General features: G+C 37.0%; 1 protein-coding gene across 4 annotated transcripts; it reads right to left on the minus strand.

The window, feature by feature from the left end:
* Positions 1 to 4,773: 4,773 nt before the first annotated feature.
* On the minus strand, positions 4,774 to 20,339 carry pax6a (paired box 6a). Of its 4 annotated transcripts, none has more exons than XM_053631345.1 (12): positions 19,320 to 20,339; positions 16,803 to 16,856; positions 13,556 to 13,686; positions 13,047 to 13,088; positions 12,740 to 12,955; positions 11,536 to 11,701; positions 7,594 to 7,752; positions 7,392 to 7,474; positions 7,159 to 7,309; positions 6,931 to 7,043; positions 6,571 to 6,712; positions 4,774 to 5,644 (listed from the first exon to the last, which is right to left on the minus strand). In XM_053631345.1, exons 1-12 carry the CDS (start codon positions 19,330 to 19,332, stop codon positions 5,559 to 5,561), a joined length of 1,356 nt encoding a protein of 451 aa, XP_053487320.1. In that variant the 5' UTR covers positions 19,333 to 20,339; the 3' UTR covers positions 4,774 to 5,558. The 4 variants fall into 4 exon arrangements, with proteins under 4 accessions (XP_053487320.1, XP_053487319.1, XP_053487321.1 ...); XM_053631344.1 differs by having other exon boundaries at positions 7,594 to 7,755; XM_053631346.1 differs by lacking the exon at positions 13,047 to 13,088.
* Between the last annotated feature and the right edge of the window lie 7,148 nt (positions 20,340 to 27,487).

Raw genomic sequence — 27,487 nt, forward strand, 5'->3', positions numbered from 1 at the left:
TTTACTTTGTAATTGATGTAATTAATGTGCGGTAATTAGATTTGTTCAGTTTCATATGAACATTACATCACAATTTCATAATTTCTTTCAAATTGAATCATAAAAATTTGTCTATGTAAGATCGTGTTGCAAAGTGATAAATGAACTGTTGTCTGCACACATAAATACATAGAGTATGCATTTTTAAATAGCTGCCAACCTCTATTTTCAAAGGTTTTCATATTTTGAGAAACAATAACAAACAAAAAACTTAGTTTGCGCCTTCTTGACACACTGGTCTCTTCACTTCAGTCTACAAATCAGTTTTTAAACTGTGCTAAAGAAAATTATTATCTCACTCCACAACCCGTGGCTGAGGTTATAATTGAGCTATACCATACTGATAAGTCATATAGAATAGAGTGTAATGGAGATTATCACTTATTGCACAACATGTTAGCCCAATTCAGCTGGGTCGTTTAGTGACAAAAACCTGAGGGACATAAATAGGATATTATGAATTATTTCAAAATGCTGAGAACCGCAGTACTGTACTACAGAATATGTAAGTAATAAGCATGATAGAGAGTGCTTTTATATGAGAATAATCAACACCGTGGTGGTGTGATGTGGCCCAAACCCAAAGCGGAGTTACTGTTACCACTCCGAAGTTTATTATTTTCTAATAACAGCACATAGTGTTTTATTCCTCTTGTACTACAGCAATGTGCCAATTCTAACTATAACCAGATGAAAGAAAGACATGGTTCTTTAATAAATAAAATTTGTTATAATGTTAAGGAACATCTGCAAAACAGATTATCCTGTTATCACTTATGGCGCATTGTACAAGTCCCTATGTAAGCTGGTATTATAGAAATTATAACATATAGACAAATACTGTATATCAGAATGAGTGCAATACTATAAACCTGTCATCTGCCTTGCAGCTGGAACTATCTTTAGAAAATGAATCAACACCTTCTGACCAATCAGAATCAATAATTCAACAACACTGTGCTATAATACATAACATGACATAACCTATTAAACAATTGTTAAGTTTCTCTCTCTTTTACACACACTCTCTCTCTCTCTCTCGCTCTTATTCTCTTATGATGTCTCTCACCCATCCTCACTACTTCTCTCCTCACTCTGCCAGTAGGACCAATTTGTATAATCAAACGGATAGACGCAGAATCCTGTTCGGGACACACGTAGCGCTGCTCAGCAGCTCGTTTTTGGAATACAACACACGTTTGGTTCGCTCTTTCTCCCTCGTTTCCTTTGTGTGTGTCATTTCAGCCACAGCTGCATTAACTCCATTGTAGGGGTCTGGCGCACTGACGCCTCTCCGAAAGTGTGGAATTATAGCAGCGAGCATCTGCACCCAACAACACTGCGCAACATAATTGTGTCCTGTCATATTTAAATGCTCCTCTACTCTAGAGAAAAGGAGAGGACAATCGCTCCCTCTCTGTATGTCTCTCTCTCTCTCTCTCTCTCTCTCTATTTCTCTGTCGTCTCTTGTTGTAGAGACAATGCTTTGGCCCCCCAGACTTGTCAGAGACAGTGAGATGTTTGAGCAAACCGGCTGTGGCAGAATCCAGTAAAAGCGCGGCCCGAAGTGGCCTGGAAGTGCTGCTCTGCTCTGCTGCTTCTTAACCCTTTTATAGATTAGACTGACTGCAAACTTTCATGCAAAACACAGGGGGAAAGCATGTCAGTACCTTTTAATACTTATGCACTATTCCCAATCATCAGCATAACATAAGGGTCATTAATTTATTTCTTGGCATGAGCTATACAATTGAACAAGTCCTGTCAGACCAGATAGAGAGCATTCATTGTTGTTGCTGTTGTTGTTGTTGTTATTGTTGTTTGTATTTTTTGGTGCGTGGGACAGGATGGAATTTTCCAAATCCATATTGCTGTCATCATAAAAATAATCAATTTATAGAGTTTGTTGGAGCCCCCCCAAAAAATCATAGTTCTTCTCTACCAAAGACTTGCTTCACTTTTCATCACTCAGATGCTCAACTTCTTTTTCCCACCTTTGACAACACATACATCCAGATCAGCTCAAACCCCACACACCCATCTACACAGAAGGGACACATTTGGGCTTTCCATATCATCTATGTTTTTAAACCCAGCTGCTGTGAAGTCAACACGTGTCCCGTCACTGGTTTTCTCTTGCACTGCGTGTCTGTGGTGATAAAAATGTTCTCTGACAGGACTGTACCTGAGCAGTGTTCATGCATGGCTGGGTCCGGTGTGCTGGATTTAGCTGTGGTATGTTGTCGATGGCCCAAGTCTCACGCTTTTAATGGATAATCTCTAAGACTTGGACATAAGAACTGCTGTAATCATAAAGACCTAGAACATCCTTTCAAAACACTGTATAGTATACAATTATAGAAGGGTAATTATTTGTAATCCCACTGTCCAGTGTCATTTCGAAAAGAATGGGTTCCATTTTGAGTCTGGTTTCTCTCAAGGTTTCTTCCTCAAGTCACCTCATAGAGTTTTTTCCACAACACTGTTACCTCTGGCTTGCTCATTAGGGATCAAAATTTACATCTGGCTTTTGTAAGACTGATTTATGATTTTATGATAATTTCTGTTGAATTGAATTGAATTGAATTGAATTTAACTGAATTAAAGGTACCTGCCGTTCTTTCAGTTCTCACCAATCCAGGCACCATGATAGCAGTCCATTGTTTTATAACTCAGTGAGATTTTTTTTATGGGAATTTAGAATCGTTACGAGTTTTTCAGTAAGCGTTTTTTTGGGGTACCCTTAAAAGTTTAATGTAGAACCCTACAACTGAGTTTTTCTCTATGAAAATGCTTTCCTAGTTTTGGAAGCTAAGAGCAATTAATTATCCAAAAACCACTGAAGAAACATTTTTTGCTAAGAGTATATGCCTTGACTTTCATTGTCCTTTTCATTTGGTTGGAGTGTTGAGAAGAGACCCTTTGGCTTTTGTTTTCATTAGTGTTGCATACAACAGAGTGTCCCAAAAGTCTCCATACATTGGAGACTATGTTTGCCAGCACCATGTTGGTTGTGCCTTCATCAGTGAATGTTCATGGACGTTCACCTGTTGGTTGGTCTGCAACACTTCCAGTCTTTTTGAATTTGTTAATAAATTTGCCAACAGTGTCGTGTGTGATGTGCTTGCCATGTTTCCTGTAAAATCCATCGAAAATTTGCGACAGCTGATCCATCCATGAGAATGATTTCAATACCTTCAATATGACCTTTACATTTCTTACTACTTCAGTAGAGAACAGAGATGTCATATTGTGTTTTTCAAAACAAATTTAGACTGATGTTATATTTCTATAGTGCCATCCAGAATCATTAGCCGAAAGATTTGCATTAAGTAGATTGAACGCAGTAATCTCTTAAGTATGGGATGTTTAAAAGCCATATTGGCTCACTGGATCCAAATAATATATCATAAAGATCTGAACTCTGCATTATTGGTGGGGATAAAAATAAACTTTAATGGGGTCTTATGAACGGAGGGATGCAAACGAAATAGGTTTTAAAATAATCACAATAGCTTAGTGTTTGACTGTTTGAGTTTGTTTTACATAACGTAATGGGATGATATATCCTAATATGTTTATAAAGTTGTACTACCTGGTCACAGGTTTCCTTATGTGGTGGCTGTTGCTTGAAAACTGAAGCAAATATAGATTGAGTGAATGGCCTTCCACAGAGTTAAAAACAACCTGATATAGAAAAACAAATCAACAATCCCAGAAAAGCATGGCTAGTTTAATTTTACATTTTAATGGTGGTTATACTGTATATTGTTTTATATCCGGTGTCAACAAGAAGCGGATGGGATTGCTTTTAAATCTGTTTCCCCTCAAGATTTCTTCCTCAAGTTGGAGTTTTTCTTTGCCACTGTTGTTTCTGGATTGCTCATTAGAGATCTAAATCTACATCCACATTTCTATAAAGCTACATTGTTTCAATATTGTTGGTTAAAAGAGTTGTGCAAATAAAATTTAATTGAGTTCAATTGACTTTACTGATGTTTTAGTAAAGTTACTCTACCTGGAACTGTTAAAGTACTTTTTTTCTGTTGAGGATCAAACAATATGTTGTGCTGCCCCGTTAGTTTGTCCTAACAGTCTTAACTGCCTTTTTGTGTATTTTTATTTGAATTTATTGATTGGGTACAAATTCTTGATAGCAGACGACATGCTTTCTGGTAATGTGGGTATTTCGTTTAATTTAAAACAAATTCAGCTTTTAAAATGTCTTTAAGATTTGTATATGTTTATTGGATTTACTTTGTGAAAATTGTTTCAATATGCTTAAGGCATAAATATTTCCAAAGTTACTTAAAACTGAAAACAATACACTAGTCAATTAATCCAGTCAATGCTTGGCAAAATCAATCAAGATTTCCATAGTATGGTTTTAAAATTTGTTTAGAAAAGTAGTGTTATAAGAGTGGTATAAAGTTGCACAGCACATACGTAGGTTTTTAAATTGACTTTAGTTAATAGGCCTGGGTTTGTGTTTAAGGGATATTTCTAACATGATCGAACCCTTTTTTACACAGGAGTTGATAAATTGTCAGCAAAAATATTAATACTTAATGTACTAAGATAAAATAAAATAAACATGTCTTAAAGTCAATAATTAGTTTTTGTTTTTGGCTGTTAATCAGTAGGCAGTTCTTATGTCGTCAAAATAGTGAGTCTACAGACAGGTGAAATGTGTCATTGAATGAAAAAATAGGTAATTTATGTACTCAGAATATTCAGATAATTATAAATGAAATTTATTTTATTATAGAAATTGTTCTGAGAGACCTCTAGGGAAGACAAATACTTACATTTCGACATGAAACAAAACTGAATTATATCCAAGACACAATCTACTGTTTTAACCAAAAATTACCAAAAGGTATTTTTTTTGTTTGTTTGTTTGTTTTTTTCTTTTTCATTTCTGATTTCGGCATTCAAAGCGTTGCACATATATTTTTTTTTTGCCAGCAAGCTTTGGAAATGAATGAATTGACTTCTTGTAAACTGTGTGTAGTCATGGTTGCCTTGGAACAAAACTGTTGTTACTACAGGTCCACAATCATTACAAAGACGTTCAGAAGTCCTTGATATAAACTGATAATGGAACAAAAGAAGCACGTCAGAAATGCTTGCGTGAATGTTGCTCCTTCCACGGACGCGAAACAACTTGGTTCAACAGTCCATCCACAGCTGTTCATTTCTTTTTATGTCATAACATACAATTGGCCATTTACAAATACATCAAAATGACTGGAAACTGAAAAGAGATTTTTTTTGTTCCATTTTTTTAAACGATATAACACAGGGCACTTTACACAGAGTCTGTTCTCTTTTAGTGCTTCTTCGAGTCTTTCTGTCCAGAGAACGCTAGAGAAGTGGCACTATCCCCATACAAAAGAACACAGGTCCTTTTTAGAGCCGCTTCTCTGTTGTGTAGTGAAATACTGCTGAACCACTTCGCCTTGCAGCTGAGAGAGGCCAGGAGGTCGCGTCTGTTTCTCTGCACTCCTCAGCTCCCTTCACTGTAGCCTGGGCCAATATTGGGACATGTCAGGTTCACTGCCTGGCACTTGTACTGGTACAGACACTCCAGGCGAGATTAGACCTGCAGCACCAACAAAATAAAGGGGAAGGTGAGAAACGGTATTCAAGTATGTTCATGTCCATGTGACTGGAATAACTAAGAGGTCTATTTATTATATACAATTGGCATCTAGATCATTCTAAAAATGCCTGCTACCATCCAAAATTATACAGACCAATCTAGAACCATCATGAAGTATAATCAGAGATGAGGCCTAAGAAGTTGATCATTTTCCTATAACAGCATGTCGTGATGTTTTTTATTCCTTATATACCACAGCCAATGCTTACCATTTTTATTAGTTAAAGAACAACATGTAATTTTTATCCTTTTATGGTTACATTTAATGATGTAGGAAGTGTATGAAACACGTTCCCTGTCTGGCCTCTTTTTTTCTTGAAGCTTGTCATGTTAGCGTTACTCTGTATTGAACACTCTCATGTGGCGGAAATCTTACTTTTACAAACTGACACTGACACTGGAGACTCCACTAATGTTAAATAAACATCATCGAAAACCTCACAGTGTTAATGATTATATGTTTTTTAACCATTTATTATTAGACTTTCTATTCTTACTAGATTATCTGAAACATCCAGGTCCTTGTTAATTAGCTGTTAAGACACTTGGGATATATTATATATTTGGATATATTTAATACAACTGGTAACACTGCATGGCCATAAATAACTGTATTTGTCATTTTTGTTATCATATCATCAGCACTGCATTCACGTCATTAAGGAAAAGTGATGAGATCTTGTTTGAGTTCCATCATTAATAAACATGAAATCAGTTCTTGGTAGTAGATATTTTTTACCCAACTGTCTATTTCCAGCAGTTTTCTGGAGTTCCTAACGACAATACATTACTGATGATAGCCTCTTCCATTTTGAATTTGATCATGTTTCACTCTTATTCCATTTGGGGAAACACTTTGAGCTTACCCGTTGAGGTTGTGCCCGAGGTGGCCATCGATTGGCTGTTCATGTGTGCCTGCATGTGAGGGGGTGTGTAGGCATCGTAGCTCCGCCCATTCACCGAAGGACTGGTGGGCAGCATGCAGGAGTAGGATGAGGTCTGGCTTGCCTGGAGTGGAGAGATAGAAAAATAGATCAACTGATGTGCCAGAAACAATGCCTCAATTCATCAGCTGCACCTGAGAATGAAATGGAGGTTGCATAAGACTGCAATTAAGGCAGATTAATGCACTCAGACTATTAAGCTCTGGCTTTACATGCACAGTGTTTGAGGACAGAGTACTAGGTGTGGTGCAGTAAGGGTACACCAAACAGAGTGAGACCTACTTGCATAGGCAGGTTGTTGGCCATTGTGAAGCTTGGCATTGGTGGGAGGGCGCTGTATGTGTTGGTGAGCGCCGTGTCTGACCGTCCCAACATGGAGCCTGATGTAAAGGACACTATTTAAGTAATCGGGAAAGAGCAATTGTAAGTAACATATTATGGTGTCCATAATGAGTATGAGAGTGAATTCACACAATATTGTGGATATGATGAAACTTATTTGATGTATACCTGGCGTTGTCGGCTGAGGGATTGGCTGATAGACGCTTGTGCTAAAGCTGCTACTGATAGGTATGTGACTGGTGGAGTTATTGGCTTGTCGTCTCTGATTCCTCAGCTTTTCCTCCCTCCTCCATTTTGCTCTTCTGTTTGAGAACCATACCTAGTAAAGTGATAATAATCAATCATTCTGTCCTTCAACATCATTAGACTTTAGTATTTAATGATGTATTTACATGGCTTACCTGTATTCTGGCCTCTGGTAAGTCAATTTTTGCTGCAAGTCTCTCACGGGCAAAAACGTCTGGATAGTGTGTTCTTTCAAACTCTGAAACACAACATTAATGGCATGCATTATTATCAATAAATCAATTTATTCTATCCATTTTAAATAGTGATTAACAACAAATATGGCATGGAAATGCATCCTACATGTGTTTAGAGTACCTTTCTCAAGCGCCTCTATCTGCTCTTGGGTGAAAGATGTGCGGTTCCTTTGCAGTTTTCTCTTTAACTGGAGTCGCATCTGGGCCTCGTCCGAGTCTTCACCGTTTGAGCTGATCGAGTTTGTGTTTTCACCACCTCCATCTGACTGCTGACAGCCTTCTACTAAAAGAAAAACAAAAAGGGCTCAATCTATAAAATCAATCGGCTAAAATACGTATTCATTAGCATGTGTTTCGTATACAATTACATAGGTCCTATTGCAACATCTTCCATATTATATGCTCTGCATATCTATTTACTGCTCCTCTCACATTTTGAAACATACTGAGCACCCAGATGTTTTCGTGCTGTCTGAAACTCTAGAGGAAGTAAAAAGGGGTGTTTAATTTACAAAACATTGTCCTCTTTGCAAAATGAACAGTTGTAAAACTTTTAAAACTTTCTTCCATTTCATTCAGCAAGTTTCTCCAATTATGGCTACATACCATATGGACATTTTGAAGGCCCATTGAGGTATAACCACTAATGCTTGAATGGAAGGGCATGCTTTCAGAGCAACACAATGCCCCAAAGAGAGTTTAGAGAGTGTTAAATGCGCTCTCTGGATTGCAAACTTTCTTCGTGCTTGGAATTTTGAAGGAGGAAACAATTGAAGGAAGGCAACAAAAGGATTCTCTCTAACCACCCCCCCCCCTCCTTCATTGTAAGCAAGAGGATTTCAGTCAACAGACCCTTTTCAGCTCGGTGTGTTAACCTTTATGCACGAGCATCATTAATCACTGTCCCTGAGGCCGCCCCGTTCAGCTTCGCATAGGATTTATGCCTTCTATAGGCAGTGGGAGAAAAAGCACTAGGGGCCCACCATGAAGGAAGCGGCTGAATGACGCAGAGTGTGTTAGCAAAAAGAAAAAAAGGGGGGACAGGGGAGCCGACTGTGAGTCGATATGCTTTAACCTGCTGCGCTGTTTGGAAACTAATGTAACCTTGCTGCGCTCAATTAAAAGCGTTACGTTATGCAGTGATGTCTTCAGTTTGCTAAAAGGTCAGGGCTGAATTGGACACGTTAGCTGCACTGAAGCAAACCAACATTGTGGCTTGTCTGATATACTTGGCATTTATACAAAAAAAAGAAAAGAAAACTAGAAATTATCAGCCACTCAAACTTTTTCATGTCCTAATGTAGCATGTGGGAAGTTTATCAGGAATTCATACTACTTTCACAACTCTTATTAAACTAAATGTGAAACTCTAATTAAACTTATATAAGTGAGTTTCATTTCATATACAGCGACATTGAACAAAACAAATGAATTAAAAATCCATGCAAAAACTAAAAAAAGAAAAATACACAGAGATAGTTTACCACTATACTCTTTCAAATGCTAACACCTCATTGTCCGATCACTAATATATTACAAAGAATTTTTAATTTAGCAGTCTATATTTAGTATTATATTTAGCCCATACCAAATATGTATTATGGGATCAGTAGCCTTGCTATTTATTTCTAGGCCATTGTTCACAATTAATTGTTATTTTCAAAGCTGCCCTTTCATACTTTTAAAAATGTTAGTTAAAACACAAAAATAATGGGAAATAAAACATTGTCATTACACATACACACTTTTTTTTGCTCCCACTTAGAGCCTGTGATGAATAAAAATGGTACTTTGTGTTGCACAAATTGAGCGAATAACAAACTTTCATTGATGCAGGACTTAATCTAGACACCTAATCCAGTTAACATCTTGAGAATTAACTGAGGAGTTGAATCATTTATATTGGAAGCAGGGAAATCCTGAGCTAGTCGTCTGACTTTATTACATGGTTTTTGGTGGTTTTGAGTGGTGGCTATTTGTCATGTGTGCGCAAATTATTAATGCAAACAAGCAAGCCCAAAAATGTGAAAGTCCAAAAATCTAAACTGTGCTTGAGTATCATGTGTAGAAGAGGCCTATTTAATTTTTTAAAAAAAAAACTGTAATGCTAATGTGAAAACGAGCATGGATTTACAAGCAACTACTAAAAGAAACAAATCATTTAAATATAAATGGCCTAAAATGATTGTCAATGACATAATGGCTGGAAAGCTTAGATTTTCAATATGCAGTTTCAGCAAATATTTTGATGTTGTTTGATTTATTTAAAAGTTGAAATAATTCAGTGAATTAATCTAAAGGAATTCCAATATGACTCTTGAGTAAGGTCATGCATGATTCATGCTCAGTTACTCAGTGAGGCAGCATGAAGTCCACTATTAATAGTAAGTTTGTCTAGTTAGGATGCTGTTCCGATTAATCCATTGATTTATTCACTGATGGGTGTGACAGTTATCAGATGGAGACTATGTTAAACTGTCCTCTGAGATCTTTTCAACTTTTAGTAGATAGGAATGAGGAATAAAATTATTTTAAAATGACCTGCGAAATCTTGTATTGTTAAGAATAATAAAATAACATAACGTGGTGCACAAAATTCATACTGGGTGTTATTGCATGTTTTGTCTGGGACGTAATCTATGTGAATCATTTCAGATTTTTGAGTCTATATTGATTTGAAATCATTTAATACAAATCAAGTGTTGGATGAGACACAATTAAAGCCTAGTGTCATACAAGTTATTGCTTGACAAATCAAATCAAGTCAAATATCAAATCAGGATTAGACTGTGAAATGTATCAATTTTATGTATGTAATAATCTTTAAATCATAATGTTGTGCATAAGAAATATATTCTTCCCTAAAGTTTCAATCAAAAAGCTTTAAAAGGTCTGAAGGCATGCTGTTGTGTTAATAGTTTGCCAGTACAGTGAGTTGATCATGGATTTTAATATATCTAGATGTTATGTGAAAATCAGAGATCGTCTTTGTTAATAGTGTCTGTCCTGCGCTGTGCCATGCTCTTAAATGTGACATGTCTAATTGGTAAGAGGTGCCACTTTGGTGTCCAAGCCTGCAGGAACATTTTCTACAGCTGCCTCTCTCCAGCTAGACGCTCATTCATGTCGCCTTTAATGAGATACAAAACGTCCTCTAATGAGCCATTACACACAGAGACAGCGCTGTTCCCATAACACATTCATGCGCGTGACGGAAAACATCCCCCTTTTGTACAGACTATCCCACGTGTTGTGTTTTTTTGTTGTTGTTGTTTTTGTTTTTTTAACCTTGCTTGCCCCATACAGACAGGTTGAGAAGGACGAAGTGACAAAAATGCAAAGGGTTACATTAGTCTATAATGTGTGTGTGTGTGTGTGTGTGTGTGTGTGTGTGTGTGTGTGTGTGTTTAAACAGTCCAAAACATAAAGGCTTAATCTGATTAGATGGAATATTGGTTGTTGGTTGTATATTGGTGTCTTGTCTTTCTGTCAGATAATACTGATGTTTTGCTGTGTACATATTTATAATTGGAGTATAGCACTGTAGTATATTTAACACAATATTGTAATAATATTGTAAATAATTTGAAATTATATGCAAATGGTTACAAATAATATTTATTTTTTTATATTTATTTATTCATTCATTCATTCATTATAATAATAATAATAATAATTATTATTATTATTATTATTATTATTATAGTTGTTGTTGTTGTTAACTGTACCTTGTTGTTGCTGGGGTTGTACCCTTATCTTTTGTACATGAATTATGTATCTTTTACCTCCAAATTCGGATATAGTGTACCTTTTAATATAGTGGACCATAATTATATTTTAGAATAAAGCTTTAATACAACTCTATGCACTTTTCAAGCTCAAGCATAATAAAGGTACAAAATGTGTACCCTTGATGGTACTACCCCAGCAACAAGGAGAGTTTAGTACCCTTTGTGAGAGTGGAAAAACAGAAAAACACAGAGCCAAAATCTACTTTCTCATTTCTAATGTCCTGCTCACCAGCTCAGTCCCTTGTAGTTGATTAAAGACAAGCTTGCAGTACCTTGGTTCTGCTGTCCTGGCACCGATGATCCGGGGTACCAGCCCGGCCGGGTCCCCCACGCTCCCGTCTGTCCGTTCAGCATCCTCAGCTTCTCATACATGCCATCTGCTCCCATCTGTTGCTTCTCGCTAGCCAGGTTGCGCAGCACTCGGTTTATGGACGACACCTGAAAAGACGAAAACCCCAAAGATGCGGCAAATTTTAATTAAAAGTGTGCGTCCTCGAAATGGCTTTTTTTGGCCTCGATATTAAACACAGGCGATTGATTTTAGGCTGAATCTCAAATGCACACACAGTGCACTACACAGAGCATGGCTTTATTTCATTACTGCATGTAGGGAACTTAATGCGGACTTGATTCCTCCTTGTATCTGTGTTCTACGTATGCTGCATTAGTGTAGTGGAAGCTGTAGCTTCCACTACACCATTTTAAAAACAACGTAGCCGTTTAAAAATTAAAATTAAAACTGACCGTTAGAAGAAAATAACGGCTTTTTTTACTCTGATTGTCTTTTTATTGTATCCAAAACAACACTAATAGGCTATGACAAAAAAAAAAAAAAGACAACCTCGTCTACTAGTTTATAAATGACTTCTAGCAAGTACAATAGACTACCATGTGTGTTATGTGAGGGCCGACTGTTTTATGCTTTTACTTTCATTTTATTAATAATATGTCCTTTTAACAGCTGTTTCGTTTTGTTAGTCGTTTCAACGCAGTTAATCTGACTAGCTGTGTTTTTCCTTGATTTGTTCTCCAACTTAAATTGAACATAATGGCTTGGTCTAACAGGCTGCTTTGTTGACATAATGAGATCATGTCATTATTTCAGTTCCCTGCGAATTTAAAATGCTAGTGTTAATCTACATCTAATGAGTATTTTTAGGACTTGGTTGTGTTGCATGACCTGCATTTTAAAAAAAGGCAGAAATCTAATCCTAGATCGTGAACCTTCTTAAACTGAGATTATTGGTCAATATCAGCTCTGCTTTCCTCAATATATTATCTTTAGGATTTACTAAATTAATGTTAGCAAAACAGCTCTAAAAATAGCCTGGGCTTGTGGTGCATTCCTGCAGAGTAATTTACATATTATAGACAGTACAAGTTCAAGGTCAAGCTCATAACCATGTCGACAGGTATGCAATTCACCCGGTTATAGCCAACTATTCAGAAATTGGTACAGACTTGTTTTGCACTCACGCTCGGTATGTTGTCGTTCGTGCAGATGCCCTCGGAGAGCAGTCTGTCTCGGATTTCCCACGCGAAAATGGACGGGCACTCCCTCTTAAACTGGGCGATTTTGCTGACCACCTCAGGTGTGGCCACTCGCGGTTTACTTCCGCCGATCGCGCGCGGTCTGATCGAGCCCGTTTCGTAGTACCTGCCCAAGATCTTACTCACACATCCATTGGACACCTGGACACAAAACGAGAGACACAAATCACACACATTATTTAAACAAGGCGTGAAATGTTACGTGCATGAGTCCGAACATTGATAAGCTTACGTTTTCATTGTCCAGCACTTGGACTTTTGCATCGGCATGGGTCTATAACACAAGAAATATACCTTAGTGGTACAAGAAACTCTTTATGCAGTCCTTTTTTTTATTATAATCGGGTAATGGAGATGATATTAGGGACAATTAATTTGAATTTACCTGGAAATCTATTGTATTTTTGTTTGTTTGTTTGTAATAAACCACTGTTCGCAGTTTTGTCACTTACAGTAAATCCGCTTGCTAAACGTAGACTAAATAAGAGAAAATTTGGGATGTTGATATTATCCAAGTTAACAAATCTAGGCCTATAAATTAATGCAGACTGGATATTGAATACTGTTTAGACAGCCAATCAGCGTGTTAAAACTAATTCGCATTTCTAATGAGTTAAAAAAAAAAAAAAAACAACAACACCGCAAGAACAAACCATTTGTGCATTAGTAATTTTGTGCATTTTAGTTGGAGGGAGTGCAAAAAGCGAGGAAGCGTTCATGCATCGCATGTCATCAGCTCACCTGCAGAATCCGGGATATGTCGCAGGGGCGGGCGCCGCTGTGCGCGAGCTCCACGATTTTCTGTCGGGTGGAATCAGGTAGCGGTCTGCCGTTAACGAACACACCGCCGAGCTGGTTCACCCCGCTGTGACCTGGACGGAGGAAGAAACATCATAAGAGTGCGTTTTACCCAAGCCAAGAAAAAAGATACAGTAATAATAAAATAATAATAATAAGAAGAAGAAGAAGAAGAAGAAGAAGAAGAAGAAGAAGAATAGTAGTAGTAGTATTAGAAGTAGGAATAATAATAAGAAGAAGAAGAAGAAGAAGAAGAAGAGTAGTAGTAGTAGTAGTAGTAGTAATAATAATAATAATAATAATAATAATAATAATAATAATAATAATAATAATAATCAAGAAAACAGATTGTACACTGTGTCCTGAATGCACACGATAAAATCATACTGTGCACAAAATAAGAACATTTCATGCATTAAAGTCTATGATAGTTTACAAAAATTGCTATAGTGTAAAATAGTCTATATATCCAAGAATTAGTGTATCCTTGCCAACAAAATCTTCATCAGCCAAAAATGTCAACATTATTAATACTATTAACTTATAAACATTGCTAGTTAATCTGCCATATATTCGCGATTGGTGTTCCTCCAGATGTGCTCTTCATACAAGTGCCATGGTCTTCTAACGCAATCGTCATTATAACAGCTGCACAACCCATGCGACGGAAATTTGCGCATCTTTGCTTTAAAACGGATCAGATGGCGTAATGCTATTTATGCTTTCGCAAATTAGACAGTAATACTCTTTAAACACTGCACAGGATTTAAGCAATGGATATTATACAGGTAGAGCAATTTAAATCGCACACCTTCACAGTCGACCTAAAACAAGTCACTTCAAGCTAGTTATATCAATCATAGCCATAAACGCAAAAGAACAACGAAAAAGATGATCAAATACACCAAACCTGTGCCCAAATGGAAAAAAAATAGCCCTTCCTGAATGCTGGTTTCCTTTACTTCTTTGCTCTCTTCCCTTCCCCTGCGGAGCCTCCAGTTACATTGAGTCCAAGAGCACAAGCTCCTTAGCAATAAATAAGCTCCAAATTTAGAAGAGGGGGGGAGAAACAAATATGATGAGCCTGCCTGACATTTTGTCTTTAAAATAAAGCTAAGCTAAGCTGCACGTCAAGTTTGAGCTTAATATCTGGAAATGGGCGGAATAAGTCGCTCCGGATCATGCATGGGAAGGCTAATTGGAAAAGATCAAGCTTGGAGCACTTGTGGCAGGCGATGTCACTTTATGACAAAGCTTTGCGTTTGAACGTTGCATCGTCACGACAAAAAAAAAAAAAAAGTAGCATGATAAAAAAAGAGGGAGAAAATGCAGACGACGACCCTTTCTGTCTGCATTTTGGATATCACCCTGACTAAATTGGACTCTGCTCATTTAGCCTTCAGGGGAAGCTTCATTTTAAGGTAGCCAGGGGGAAACTATGCGCGTGCACATTTCACGTGGATGCGCGTTGCTTTTAAGTATATTAAAAATGGCATCTTCGTCAAACGACAAGCCTTACATAGTCTACATTCTACACAGTGAGAACGAATCTTCAGCATTTTGTGCTATTGTATTTATACATGACTACACAGCCAGTAAATATAAAAAAAGAAAAACAGCAATAAATAAAATACCGCATGTAACGTAAATACTATTAAACGCGAATGTCATAGACAACATTTTATACATGGTTTATGAGGGGATCATTCAGTTATCTGATATAATTATAAACTTGCAAGCGAAAGATGAGAAGGAAAGTCCATCACCATGTCGTTTTAGAGGCTTAATTCACAGGATTAGAGTAAATCAATCAACACTCTTTTGCAGAGAGGTCAGCACGGAGGAGCATATTGAAGATTTATTGGCTTTGGGATTAAGTCCCTTATGGTCCCCAAAAAATCCCAAACCCCAATTGACAGAGCCAGAACACAGATCGGAATATAAAATCAAAGTTTTCTCTTGGAAGGTTAAATCGTCATCATTATGAGTCCCTGGGGACAATAATTATGCGCCTTGTAGCCTATTCTACCTCTAATCAAATTAATAGCAAGACATATGGTGTCAATTTTCTATGTTACACCCAGGGCCTATTTAGCATTAAAAAGCTTGGAGAGCCTCTAAACAATCCATCGCCTGCTTATGTCTACACACAACAACACAACATAATAATAATAATAATAATAATAATAATAATAATAATCATCATCATCATCATCATCATAATAATAATAATAATAATAATTATTATTATTATAATAATGTGTTTATTTACTTAAATGCACTTTATATCACTTTATGATCATATTTAAGTGCTGTTTTATTATATTTTTTATTTTACTTTCAATATGGAATGCTTAAAATTTTTTGGTGCTAATTTTCTGTTTAATTATTTGTCCTACTTCTCTGAATCTAGCATCCAAAAAAATATGACAGGACGTCATTCAACACACCTTCTTTACAGATGTCAGACACCTCTGGTCCAGCATTAAGAGAGAAAATATATCCGGTTTATTATAATTACTCTATCCAAGAAGTTGAGACTCATCATCATAATCATAATCACAGCTGCAAAATATCACATGCATTGTGAACGTTAATGTGCTTTGCTAGTTTGTTTGTTTTTTTTCCTTTCACAGCTCTCACAGGGAAATTTCAGCCAAATGGAGCGTGTCGAGCGAGTGCATTCATGCTTCTTCATAATGCATGTTTCTCAGCATAGTTCTTTCTTCCTGGATAATATAAGGGGATTGGCAGCGAGTGGTAACGGAGGTAATGGAGGTTGCTCTTAGTAGGTCTATTGAGCTATCTCATACATGTGTTATCTTTCTCTGTCTTTGCTTTTAAGTAGGTTTACGTGCATCTGGCAGCCAGTTGATTATATACAACGCAATTAAACCATAATATTAAAGTAATACATGTAGGCTATAATAAATGTAGTAGTAAAATAATGTAGTCTATTATAGGCTAGAGTTTCCTCTTCGGTTGCATTAAATACGTTTTATGAACTTCATGTCACAACAATTTTTTTAGCATTTAATACACCACCAAAAAACTTCTGTCACTTTTTTTTTAATCGTCAAATGCAGTCACGTTCAAGTCAAAACATAATGGAAGAAAAATGTGTGTGTGTGTGTGTGTGAGAGAGAGAGAGAGAGAGAGAGAGAGAGAGAGAGAGAGAAACTCCACTTACTGTTTTGCATCATGGACGCTACACCAGACTCCCACGTGGTCCGGTTATAGTATTCTATTAGTAATAAAGAAAGAAACAATAACCATGGTCAGTTTTAATTAATTTTACGATCAACATGCAGTATTTTTGCAGTGCAGTGATTTGATTGTGTGCACAAATCGTTACGGGCATTATTGTGCAGGGTGGTGAATACAAAAAAAGTTACTGAGTCGTGCAATAAACAAAAGTGAGAGAGAGAGAGCACACTACTGTCTCCATAATTTGTTTTAAATTATCCAGCGTTTTAACTTGCCTGGAAACAGTTGACTGTCCGCTTATAACAATTTATAGACTCTCATCTGCGTCACACTAGTTAATAATTCCCTATAGGACAAAGCAAAACATTATTAGTATCACCTAGTACACCTAGCCATTATTATTTAATGCATTATAGCTGAAACTTATTACATAATTATTTCTTACTCCTCACATTACACTTATAATTCGGGGTCTTTTTTAATGAGCATTTTTTAAAAATAAATATATATAATTGTGTATATAAAATCGGCCAATAATATTTTGCCAGTTATATTAGCGTTCCCATTTTGTCAAATTTGTATTCATCACTGATATAACATCGTTTCTGTGCTTATGTCAATTTATGATTCAACTATATATTTAAAGCAGCGTACTCCTTTCTAAATATTTAAATTTTTTTATCATGAATGCTGATTCGCAATTGAACACTAAAATCCCGACAGTAAAATCTGAACCTCCCCAACTAAGCAACCCTAAGAAACATTTCGAGAGAAAAAAAAAACTGAAGAGAAAGATCCTCCCTCCTTTTCTCCCCGACACCCATCTCAAGTAATTTCTTATTATAAGTATTTGGACGTTAATTGTGTTACTGGTGTGTGTCGTTATAGGAACTGGAGTTTTAAAAAAGAGAAGATATACAACAGCGCAGTAGGGAGCTCAATTTGGCAAAAGACAATTGTATTAAAAAAGAGCCTATTCAGTTTCATTTACCCAAAAGGAAAAGGGGGCCATTCAAGAAATAGGCCCAGCTTTGATTTTCTCCTTTTTTTATATAGCTATTTTCCCTTTTTTACGTAGATGGACTGGGTGAGCGCGCGCGTGTATTTGTGTGTGTGTGTGTGTGTGTGTGTGTGTGTGTGTGTGTGTGTGTGCTTGTGTGTGTGTTTATGGTGTGGTTTTACAAATAAATGTATATAGCCTTGTGGATCGTTTAGGTGCTTAATAATAGCATTTTATAACTCGTTATAACACATTAAATATTAACACCAATCTATACACTCTATCATATTTTTCATTTAAGACTCTATGCGTGTATTAAATGTTTAAGTAAATATTAATCGTTACAAGGCCCCAACAACCCTAAACTTTCTTTGAGTCTATAACAAAAAAGTATTGTGTAGGGTATTTTTTTGTTCCTTATGCCCTCAGTAATGTGGTGCCTCTGGTTTAATGATTAGTGTTTTTAATAGTGCCTCATCTGCATTTTACACGTCTTAATGTGCAACACAAAGCCTTTAGTCTTCTGACATGCCTTTTCTGTGTTTGTCAGCCTTCTAGTAAGTCTACAGTATATTGATGCATGCAGAAAAACAATGTGGGTCGAAAAACAAGTAATGATTACTATAGGCCTGCTCTAAATAAAATTAACATTAAATTAAACTTTGGGCCAGTGCAGACCATTTTATTATATCCACAATTAAGCGTAAATAACATAAATCATTTTAAAATATATTATCTATATAATGAAGTCTTCGTAATATATTTTTAAAAATTGTTGCCGTAACAGCTCTTTCATTTTCGTAATGTCAGTTTCTCCTCCTGGAGGTAAACATGTACATACATGTATATATTTTTAGAAAAATCGTAGCATTTTTGTGATTTAATAAAAAAGGAAAACATTCTCAAGTTCAAGTGATTTTTATCTGTCTGTGTGTGTGTGTGTGTGTGTGTGTGTGTGTGTGTGTGTGTGTGCTTGTGTGTGTGTGTGTGTTCCAAACTGACACCCTGGTCACCGCTTCATCGCGTCTTTATATTTTCCGCCGCGACTTTACTGTTTTCTGTAATAAAATTGGGATCTGTCACAAAAACGCGACAAGATTTAAGCGAAATGGGTAATAAAAGATATCCTATACAAACGTCCACATCTTAAAAAAAAAAGACAAAAAAACTTAAAACTTAGCCTACTTATTAAGGCAAATGAGCTTGAAACGTTTCCTTAAGCTATACGGCGCATCCAACCTAGGTCTACTCATTCTGTGTTGAGGATTTTGTGTCGTAATTTTAGTGTTACGAAATAACACAAGTGTAAAAGGAAATCGTGTCTAATTCGCCAAACTGTCATGTTTTGTTTTCAAGAGTTCAATTAGAAACATTGTTGATTTGGCTCCAAAAGTGTTTCTGTTCAGCTGGACTTAAAGAAACAGTGCGTTTTGTCCAAACGCATTTTTTAAGTTTCCCTATGCATCTAGTGTACAAAAAAAGGGTAATGTTTTTACTCACCTTTTTGAGGCATTTTTTGTTTTTGTTTTTGTTTTCCTGCAGCTCGTCACTCGGCTGGAGCTTTTTGCCAAATTAGCAGGCGACGTCGAAGAAGTGAAATATTTCTCCTATAGTTTTGTCTTTCCTTTTATAGTTTCCAAGTGACTGGTAGAAAATAGAAATCCCTGCGAGACACAGAGGAAACAGAGGGTTTGACAAAATAAAGTGGAATGAAACTCCGCAGCAGCGCGTGAGCACGAAACAAATCAATGGATAGAGAGAGAGAGAGAGAGAGAGAGAGAGAGAGAGAGAGAGAACATGCACCTATGCTGACGGTACTCTAGTGTATGTAATGTATGTGTTTCTGCTCTGTGCCTCGTCTTCAGTGGCCCCATTAGCGGATCCTGACCTCTGTCATCATCAGCTTCAAGTAAAAAGAAAAGAAAAGTAAAAAAAAAAAAAAAAGAAGAAGGAGAAAAAAGAAAACACACTCATACACACACGCACACACTTCCTCGTGCCCCCTTGTATGTCGGAGCGGGAAACCGGCGGAGAAGCTAGCTGTTGAAAACTCACTAATCACACCGCCGCGCACATGCAAATAGCAAAATGCTCCCCTCTCCCGCGCGCACCAAGTACTGCTGCCATAATGCGCTGCTCGCCGTTTTTTCTTTCACGCGCGCGCTGCCTATTGGACGGCTCGCGGCGGGAGTTGTTGCTATAGAAACCATAGCCATAGAGACTCCACCAAATGTGGGAAATGTGGAAACACGCTCCACGAAAAAAAAGGTTGCTGTAAGATCTTTTAAGGGTTCTCCTTAAGGGATTGTCCGAAGATAAGTGTTGTTGGAACCCAGATTTTCATTAGAACCCAATAATATTTATTTATTAAGTGCCTTATTAAGTTCTAAACACTGTTGATTGCCCAAATTGAAGTGGAACGCGCCAATTTAAAGTTTTTAAAGATGTTTGTGTTCATGAAGAAGTCTTTATAGAAGTTGTTTTTCATGAGGAAGTCAAGCTGTGATCGACTCCCGGACTTGATCTGAGGCGGATCCGGTTTTCTCCTGAACCGTGTTTGGTTGTCAGCTGTAAAACCAGCTCAGCTTCCTTTCCAGTGAAACGGTAGTCAGAGCGATCAAAACCTCAACCGTGATTCAAATGTTGTAATGTGAGCCTATACAGGCTTATCAGATAAAGCAGAAGTTGCACACACACACGCACACACGCAGTGCTGCGACACGACACTGCGTTTGATTGTTCTCAGATGGCCAGTTATATCTCTATGGATTACTAAATCGGAAAAAAATACCAAAGGCACTCTGGCCTTTGATTGATATGTAGCCTATGGCGGGGTGTTCAGGCAGAATTTATTCTGTCTGTCCAAATATTTAGTCTTTAAACCATGTTTCATTATTCTTCTTTTTTTAGACACAGTTACTAACCATTCCGCACTCTCAAGAAACGGAGTGGAGGGTGCTGCCCTTGATATGTATCTGTCACCTGGAAATGTTGATACAGCATACCTTTACAATCTGTCTCAGATAGGCTACATAAATTGACATTAATTTGTTTTTTAAACACTACATGCACAAAGGTCTATAGCCTACTAAAGATACATAAGATGGTACCACGTCAGCAAGGAAAGGTACAGATAGTACCCTTTTTCTGGGAGTGTACTAGGTATTGATGTTATAACCTACCTTTTGATTAAAAAAAAGCTACCAAATTGCACCAAATTTCCTTGTGCACCATCAAGGGGACAAGATGAAAATTTGTAAAATAAATAAATAAATAATTTAAGGTACATAATGGAACCTTAAGGACCACTGCTCTGAAGTGCAATTAAAGATATATCACGTGCACTTTGGTAGATAAATGATACGCACCAAAAGTAGCCTATAAAACAAACATGCACCCTTAAAACAAGCAAATTGGGAAGTAAGAATAAAAAAGCCCAATGTGTTGTCAGAGGAGCGTACATAAAACTGTAATTAGGCCCAGTTGCATGATGAGACTGAAACACGCCACATGTTGCTGCTTGCTTTGGGCATTATGGTGAACATCCTGGTACACCGCAAAAGCGTGTGGTTGGTGCTGCACTCCTCACTCCTTTGCTGTTTCACTCCTCTGTTGGAGTGGGGAAGAGAGTCCAGGGTCGAGGGAATGTGAAATGGAGTCATGAAGGAGGCACGGAGGGAGGGAGGGATGCGAGAGTAAGGGGAGGGAGTAAGGGAGCACGGCGGGGTAGTTTAGAAATGCAGACTGAACGGTGTTCGGGACACTCAAAGTCCAAAATAAAGTTGTGGTTGCATATGTTGGCTACACTCGACTCGACTTTTGACATGTGCTTGGGGAAAAAAACGCGGGGAGCTCATCAGTAAACTATGGCGAAAGTGAATGAAGGCCCTGACAAGCATCGCATTCCCCCCACCAAGGCACAAAATGAGGAGACAAACGACGCTGCCAAACAGTTTGCAAATCGCACTGAAAGGAAACGGGATAATGAGCTGCAGTGGCATCTCGGTCGGGTGGTGCTACAAAACCCCCTCCTTTTCTATATTATGAAGGTTGTGCCACTTCCCCCCTGTGTGTGTGTGTGTGTGTGTGTTTCCGAATTTCCCTATTGATTTATTTGCTAATTTATCTCTTTTTTTTTGCACTGTTGTACATAAAATAAATTTATTACATATAATACTTATTCATTTATTTATTTGTTTCTCTCATGACAAACGCGTAAATCTTTTTTTGAATATACTTTTTTTCTTCGAAGGATCAAGCAAGTCTAAATAAGGCCCAAACGTGATATTTAAGAGCAAATTAAAAGGAGATTAGCTCTTTCCTTTGGGAAACGTGATCGCTCACTGCGCTTACCTGTAATTCCGCTTAATAGTGTGTAATTTTACACATAGTCCTAACAGGGCACGGGCTAATTGTTTTTTCTTTCATAGGTAATTAATCCATTGTTATAATTTTCTTGTTTTTCACTTCATTGACTGAGATGATTTATAGTAACCTGTTGTTTAAACAGTGTTTTTAAAAAGCACCTGTAATACGTATATTTACAAATTAGAAAGATCTGCTGTACACTGTCTTTCTCTATCTTTTTGTTGGTGTTGTTGTTTTATATTAAATCACATGCACATGCAACGCTTTTATATGCGAGTTAACAAATTCCAACGGTTTTTATTTATTTTTTTATTTATTTATTTATTTTATTTTTTTTATTTTTTTTAATTTCAGTGTTCACATGCCTTTTCTGAGGTCTGTCAATTAGCCCAATTCGGATTAGCACTGAGCTCTGTTCGGCACTGAGACTAAAAAGACCCTAATCTTGTAGCTATTTTCCCTAAGGGCAAAATTGTCTCAGGGTCTCTCTCTCTCTCTCTCTCTCTCTCTCTAAAGTTTTTTAGAAAAGAAAAAAATAATAATAAGGGGAGGGGAGTGAATGCATCTGACGTCATTGTTAGACAGAGAGAGAGAGAGAGAGAGAGAGAGAGAGAGCGAGAGAGAGAGAGAGCGAGAGAGAGAGAGAGACTAGGAAATATAACAAACCATAGAGTGCCACTAATGTATAACGTGAAAGGGAGATAAAGGGGGCAAGAGAATAAAGGGAGAGAGAGCCAATAGAAAGAAAAAAGAGCTTTATCGTCTCACTGTTCTGTAATTGTAGAGTTGGCCAGTGCTTTGCTATTAACACATGCAGTGACTGTGTTGGAGGGAAAGAACTGCCAAACATTATTATTATTTTTTTCTGGTGGGCGGTTTTGCTCAGTGGCACCTTGCCTGTAACCCTATAGGCGCCATGATCTCTGTCCATTTATCCAAAAAGGAGCAAGTCACACATTATTCCATTTCATTAGGCCCTAAAAGTGGAGAGATGGAGGCTAGTGGAGTAATAGATTTTAATCACTCCTCTTCTTTTCCTGTGGTGTAGGCTACACCATCGTCACATGGCATTGTATGAATGCTTTTATGGTGCTGCATTAATTTCCGAGTGGCCAGTAGAGATGTTAGATTTATCCTAATAACTCTGACATGATGCAGTTGTGACAGAGTTTATGGGCCGTGTAATCTGCATTTAGGGGCAAAGTTTATGGCGAATACTACTTACCTTTTAATGATGTATCTGTTATTTAGGATGATAAAAAGTCTCTAAAGTTTACATCAAAATAAGTGTGCATAGATATTAAGGCACGGAATGTATTTATTATTATTATTATTATTATTATTATTATTATTATTATTATCTGATTACTTTACACACGTCTCTCTTAATCTATGATTTTTTTTAGACAAATATTATCAGTCACAGGTGCATAAGTTGTTGAGAGAACAAGTGAACGGTCGCTAGACCGGTTTGGAGATTATTGAGGCGGGTTGTTATTTCACACCTCAAGATTTTTCTTTTTCTTTTTTTTTTCTTTCAATAAACGCCAGTTATTTGCATCTACTTGCAAGCAACAGTCTAGTGTTATTGTCGAGCAAATTACAACATTTTAAAGCTTAACGCTTATTACTGGTGGTGTTTATTATACATTTATTTTCAGTGCATTTATTTAGACATATTTTTTAAACCGAAACGTTTATATTTACATTCGCGTCATTACGCAAGACTTGCAAACACGCTTAGGCGTGCAAATACGCTGCACCAGGTACAGAATGTCATTTATAAACTCACCTCAAGTTTTCTCCGATTGAGTCCCGCTGTCTGATCATATATATACAGCTGTGTCTTGATTAGATGCCCGACCCCAGAGCCATTCGGTAAAGGATGTGTGAAGAAAATAAAACACCCCTTCTGAATTGATTTCACAAAACTATTTCCAAAAGTCGATAATATCCAGTCCAGCGAGCTGTGAAGGTAAACTTCTTGTGAATTTTAAGCCTTGTTGAGATGCTAAATGTAGAAAATAAAAATCTACCTATAGGATAGAAAACTGTCCGACACAACCACTTGCTTCTTTCTTCCTTTCTTTCTTTCTTTCTATATTCTTGTATTTTATCTAAATGAAAATCTTTCTGAAAGGCGGGATTCCTTTCCGCAGCACATTAAACACCGACAGAAAGTAAAATAATATTAAAAAGAAAAACAGACGGCCTCCGTTCTTACACTCAACTTTCGCCTTAATATTCTCCTCGCCTTGAAGGTGATTGGCTGGGATGACGACATACGTCACAATGGGCTCCATTTGGCACACCCCCAAACCGGGAAGTTGGAAGCGCAGAGTCTCCAGGAAAATGTCTGTGTGCCCACATGACCCCATTAGAGGCTATTTTAACTTCTTTTCAAAGTCCGGCTTGTGTGATTTGATGAGCAAACAACCACCACAAAGGGAAAAAAGTCTAGTTTTTAATAATCAAAATCCCCACGAGTTAAGATGCAGATTAAATGATCTACTAATGTGTGAATTATTTCCACAGTGAGTGCACGCTCACAAATAAAGGTGTAGTCAGTTTAAGGTTAGGTCTTATACTGTAATATGTACATACTGTACTTTACCTTGTCGCTGGGGTTGTACTATACCATCAAGAGTGCATGTTTTGTGTTATTAGTGTGTATCCTTTACCTGGGAAAGTGCATGTCTTGTACCTTTGGTTATATTTTAGAGTAGTGGTCACAAAGATCCAATTATGTACCTGAAATAATTTTTTAAGATTTCCATGTTTTAAAAATATACACACTAAAGACAGATTGGTACCTTTATTTCTGAGAATGTGTAAATATTCCAATATAAGCTTATTGGTTGTAATATGACCAATAATAATCTAATAACCAATAATAATATGACAATAATCTAAGCATAGTGGTTTTACGCGCCAATTATTTCCTTTATTAGCATACGGGTTTGCAAAATCATTTAAATTCTGTTTTGTACATTTTCTCTAGTTAACTGCATGCATTCACGAGCCTATTTATTTATGTTATTTCAGATAGTGTCGGTGATCAGGCATGACGTTTAGAGTTTTCTGCTACTGTGCACATGTCCACATGTTTAGTTTTTTTGTTTGTTTGTTTGTTTTAGAAAATGGCCTAACCCCGGAATGCATTCTTGAAATCCTTTATAGACGCTCAATTGTTCTGCAGCTTCTTGGTGATGTAAATGATCTAGGCTGCTCTTGGGTCGCTCCTCGTGGTCGCGCTCCTTCCTTCCCTTGCCAAAATGCCACTCACTTCCCAAAATGCATGCCAACAAGTTTGCACTGGGATCTCATGAATGAAAATTTATTTTCGCGTTTTAATTTGAGTGAACAATGATTTGATGTATTTGTTTGTATTCAAGTCGTCATTTGTCAGCATGTACTCAGCATGATTATATATATATATATATATATATATATATATATATATATATATATATATATATATATATATATATATATACACACACACAGATAGATAGATAGATAGACAGACAGATAGATAGATAGATAGATAGATAGAGGCAGTTGCTGAATGAGGCTGAATGAGCTGCTATCATTGTGCGTCAAACAGCTAATGTCAATTTTACACGGAGACTGCACACGGTAAATACGCAACCGTGTGTGCGCGCGTCTCTCAGGAAGTGTACAGAGAGATATGGGATGCTTTTAAAGGAGAGATAGGAGAGCTGGTCTCGGACTGATTGCTGAGAGCTGCCGCCATTAGACACACAGGCTGTGTTCCGATTTGTGATCTGACTCCTCAGGTACACAGGTACACTCCAGGTACATCAGACCACTGTTATAGAATAATAAAACCAAAAAAACACTTTCACGTCATCATTGTCGGATTTGTCTTGTTTGTTATTTTGATGGAAATTAGCAAACTAACTTAAATAAGCTGTAAAACGAATGCAAACAATGTTCAACTCAGAGCATTTTTTTTCTTCTTCACAATTAAAAAATCCAACACTAAAAGTTCACAGAAACAGATGAATGTAAATTCACTGTAAATTCCTAAACGTGGATAGTTTTGAGCCTGGATTATCTTAAAATGGGTTAATGCAATTGCTGTGCGCTAATTTTGTTCCTCCAAATAGGCTCCACTAAAGTAAATGTGTCAAACTTATGTTGGCCCACTAAGGCTCTGGGAGACGAGTTCAGCGCCCCAGTTAGCACACTAGTCCGCAGATTGGAGCGCAGCCGCATGAAACCGCGCAGCGCTGCAGGGGCTCTTGAGAGTCTCCGCTGGAAACCGCACGGCCTCGGAGCGCTTATCGGCCTCTCAGTAAACCGAGACAGGACGCTAAAGCCGGGACAGGTGCTGCCTTTCCCTTTCTCGGCTATAACCCCACTCTTCAGTGCGTGATCAGGCGTGAACGCAAATCTGTCCAGCCAGCTTTCAGCCCTACGCCGGCCCTCTGTTTCCAAGTGCGCGTGGGTGTGTGTGTAAATAAGTGAGACAGAAGGAGGGGAATGGAGCCCCCTATGACACACATAGCCAATTTAGAGAGAGATCAAGCATCGAGCACCTAGCTTTGTCAGACAGAGATCTCTAAATATTGCTTACTAAAAGAAAACATGACATTTACTTTCTTCTACTTACTTACATCTTTATACATAACCTACATATATCACACTACTACTACAACTATAATTAAAACTACTACTGCTACAATTAACCTACATATATCCATACTACTACTACAACTACAATTAAAACTACTACTACTACTACTTCTACTACTACTAATATTAATAATAATAAATAATCTTAATAGTAATAAAATAATAACAATAACAATTATTATTATTATTATTATTATTATTATTATTATTATTATTATTATTATTTCATTGCCGATTACATTTGGAATTTCATTTAGGAAGTTATTGCTAAGTAGACTTCTCTAAAACAAATAACTAACCTTGATCTGTTTTATTGTGAAGCCTATGTAAACAAACAAACAAACAAACAAACAAAAACCCTAAAATGTTAGAATTATGTCTGGACCCTTAACCTTAATTTATATCCATCGACTGATTTGATTTTCCAAAGACCGAATTTTTATAAAATCGTAACTACCTTCATTATTCTACTATTATTCTAGTTTTAACTAAATACACCTATTTATTATTTAATTATATGTTTCCATTAGAATTTTTACTTAATATCGTTCATACTCCAAAACAAGATATTTATTTAATGACCCGAGTCCTATAACATTATTTCAATAGCTATTATTTGTTTATGATTATTGTCCTTA

Source organism: Ictalurus furcatus, chromosome 8 (assembly GCF_023375685.1).
Source record: "Ictalurus furcatus strain D&B chromosome 8, Billie_1.0, whole genome shotgun sequence".
NCBI lineage: Eukaryota > Metazoa > Chordata > Actinopteri > Siluriformes > Ictaluridae > Ictalurus > Ictalurus furcatus.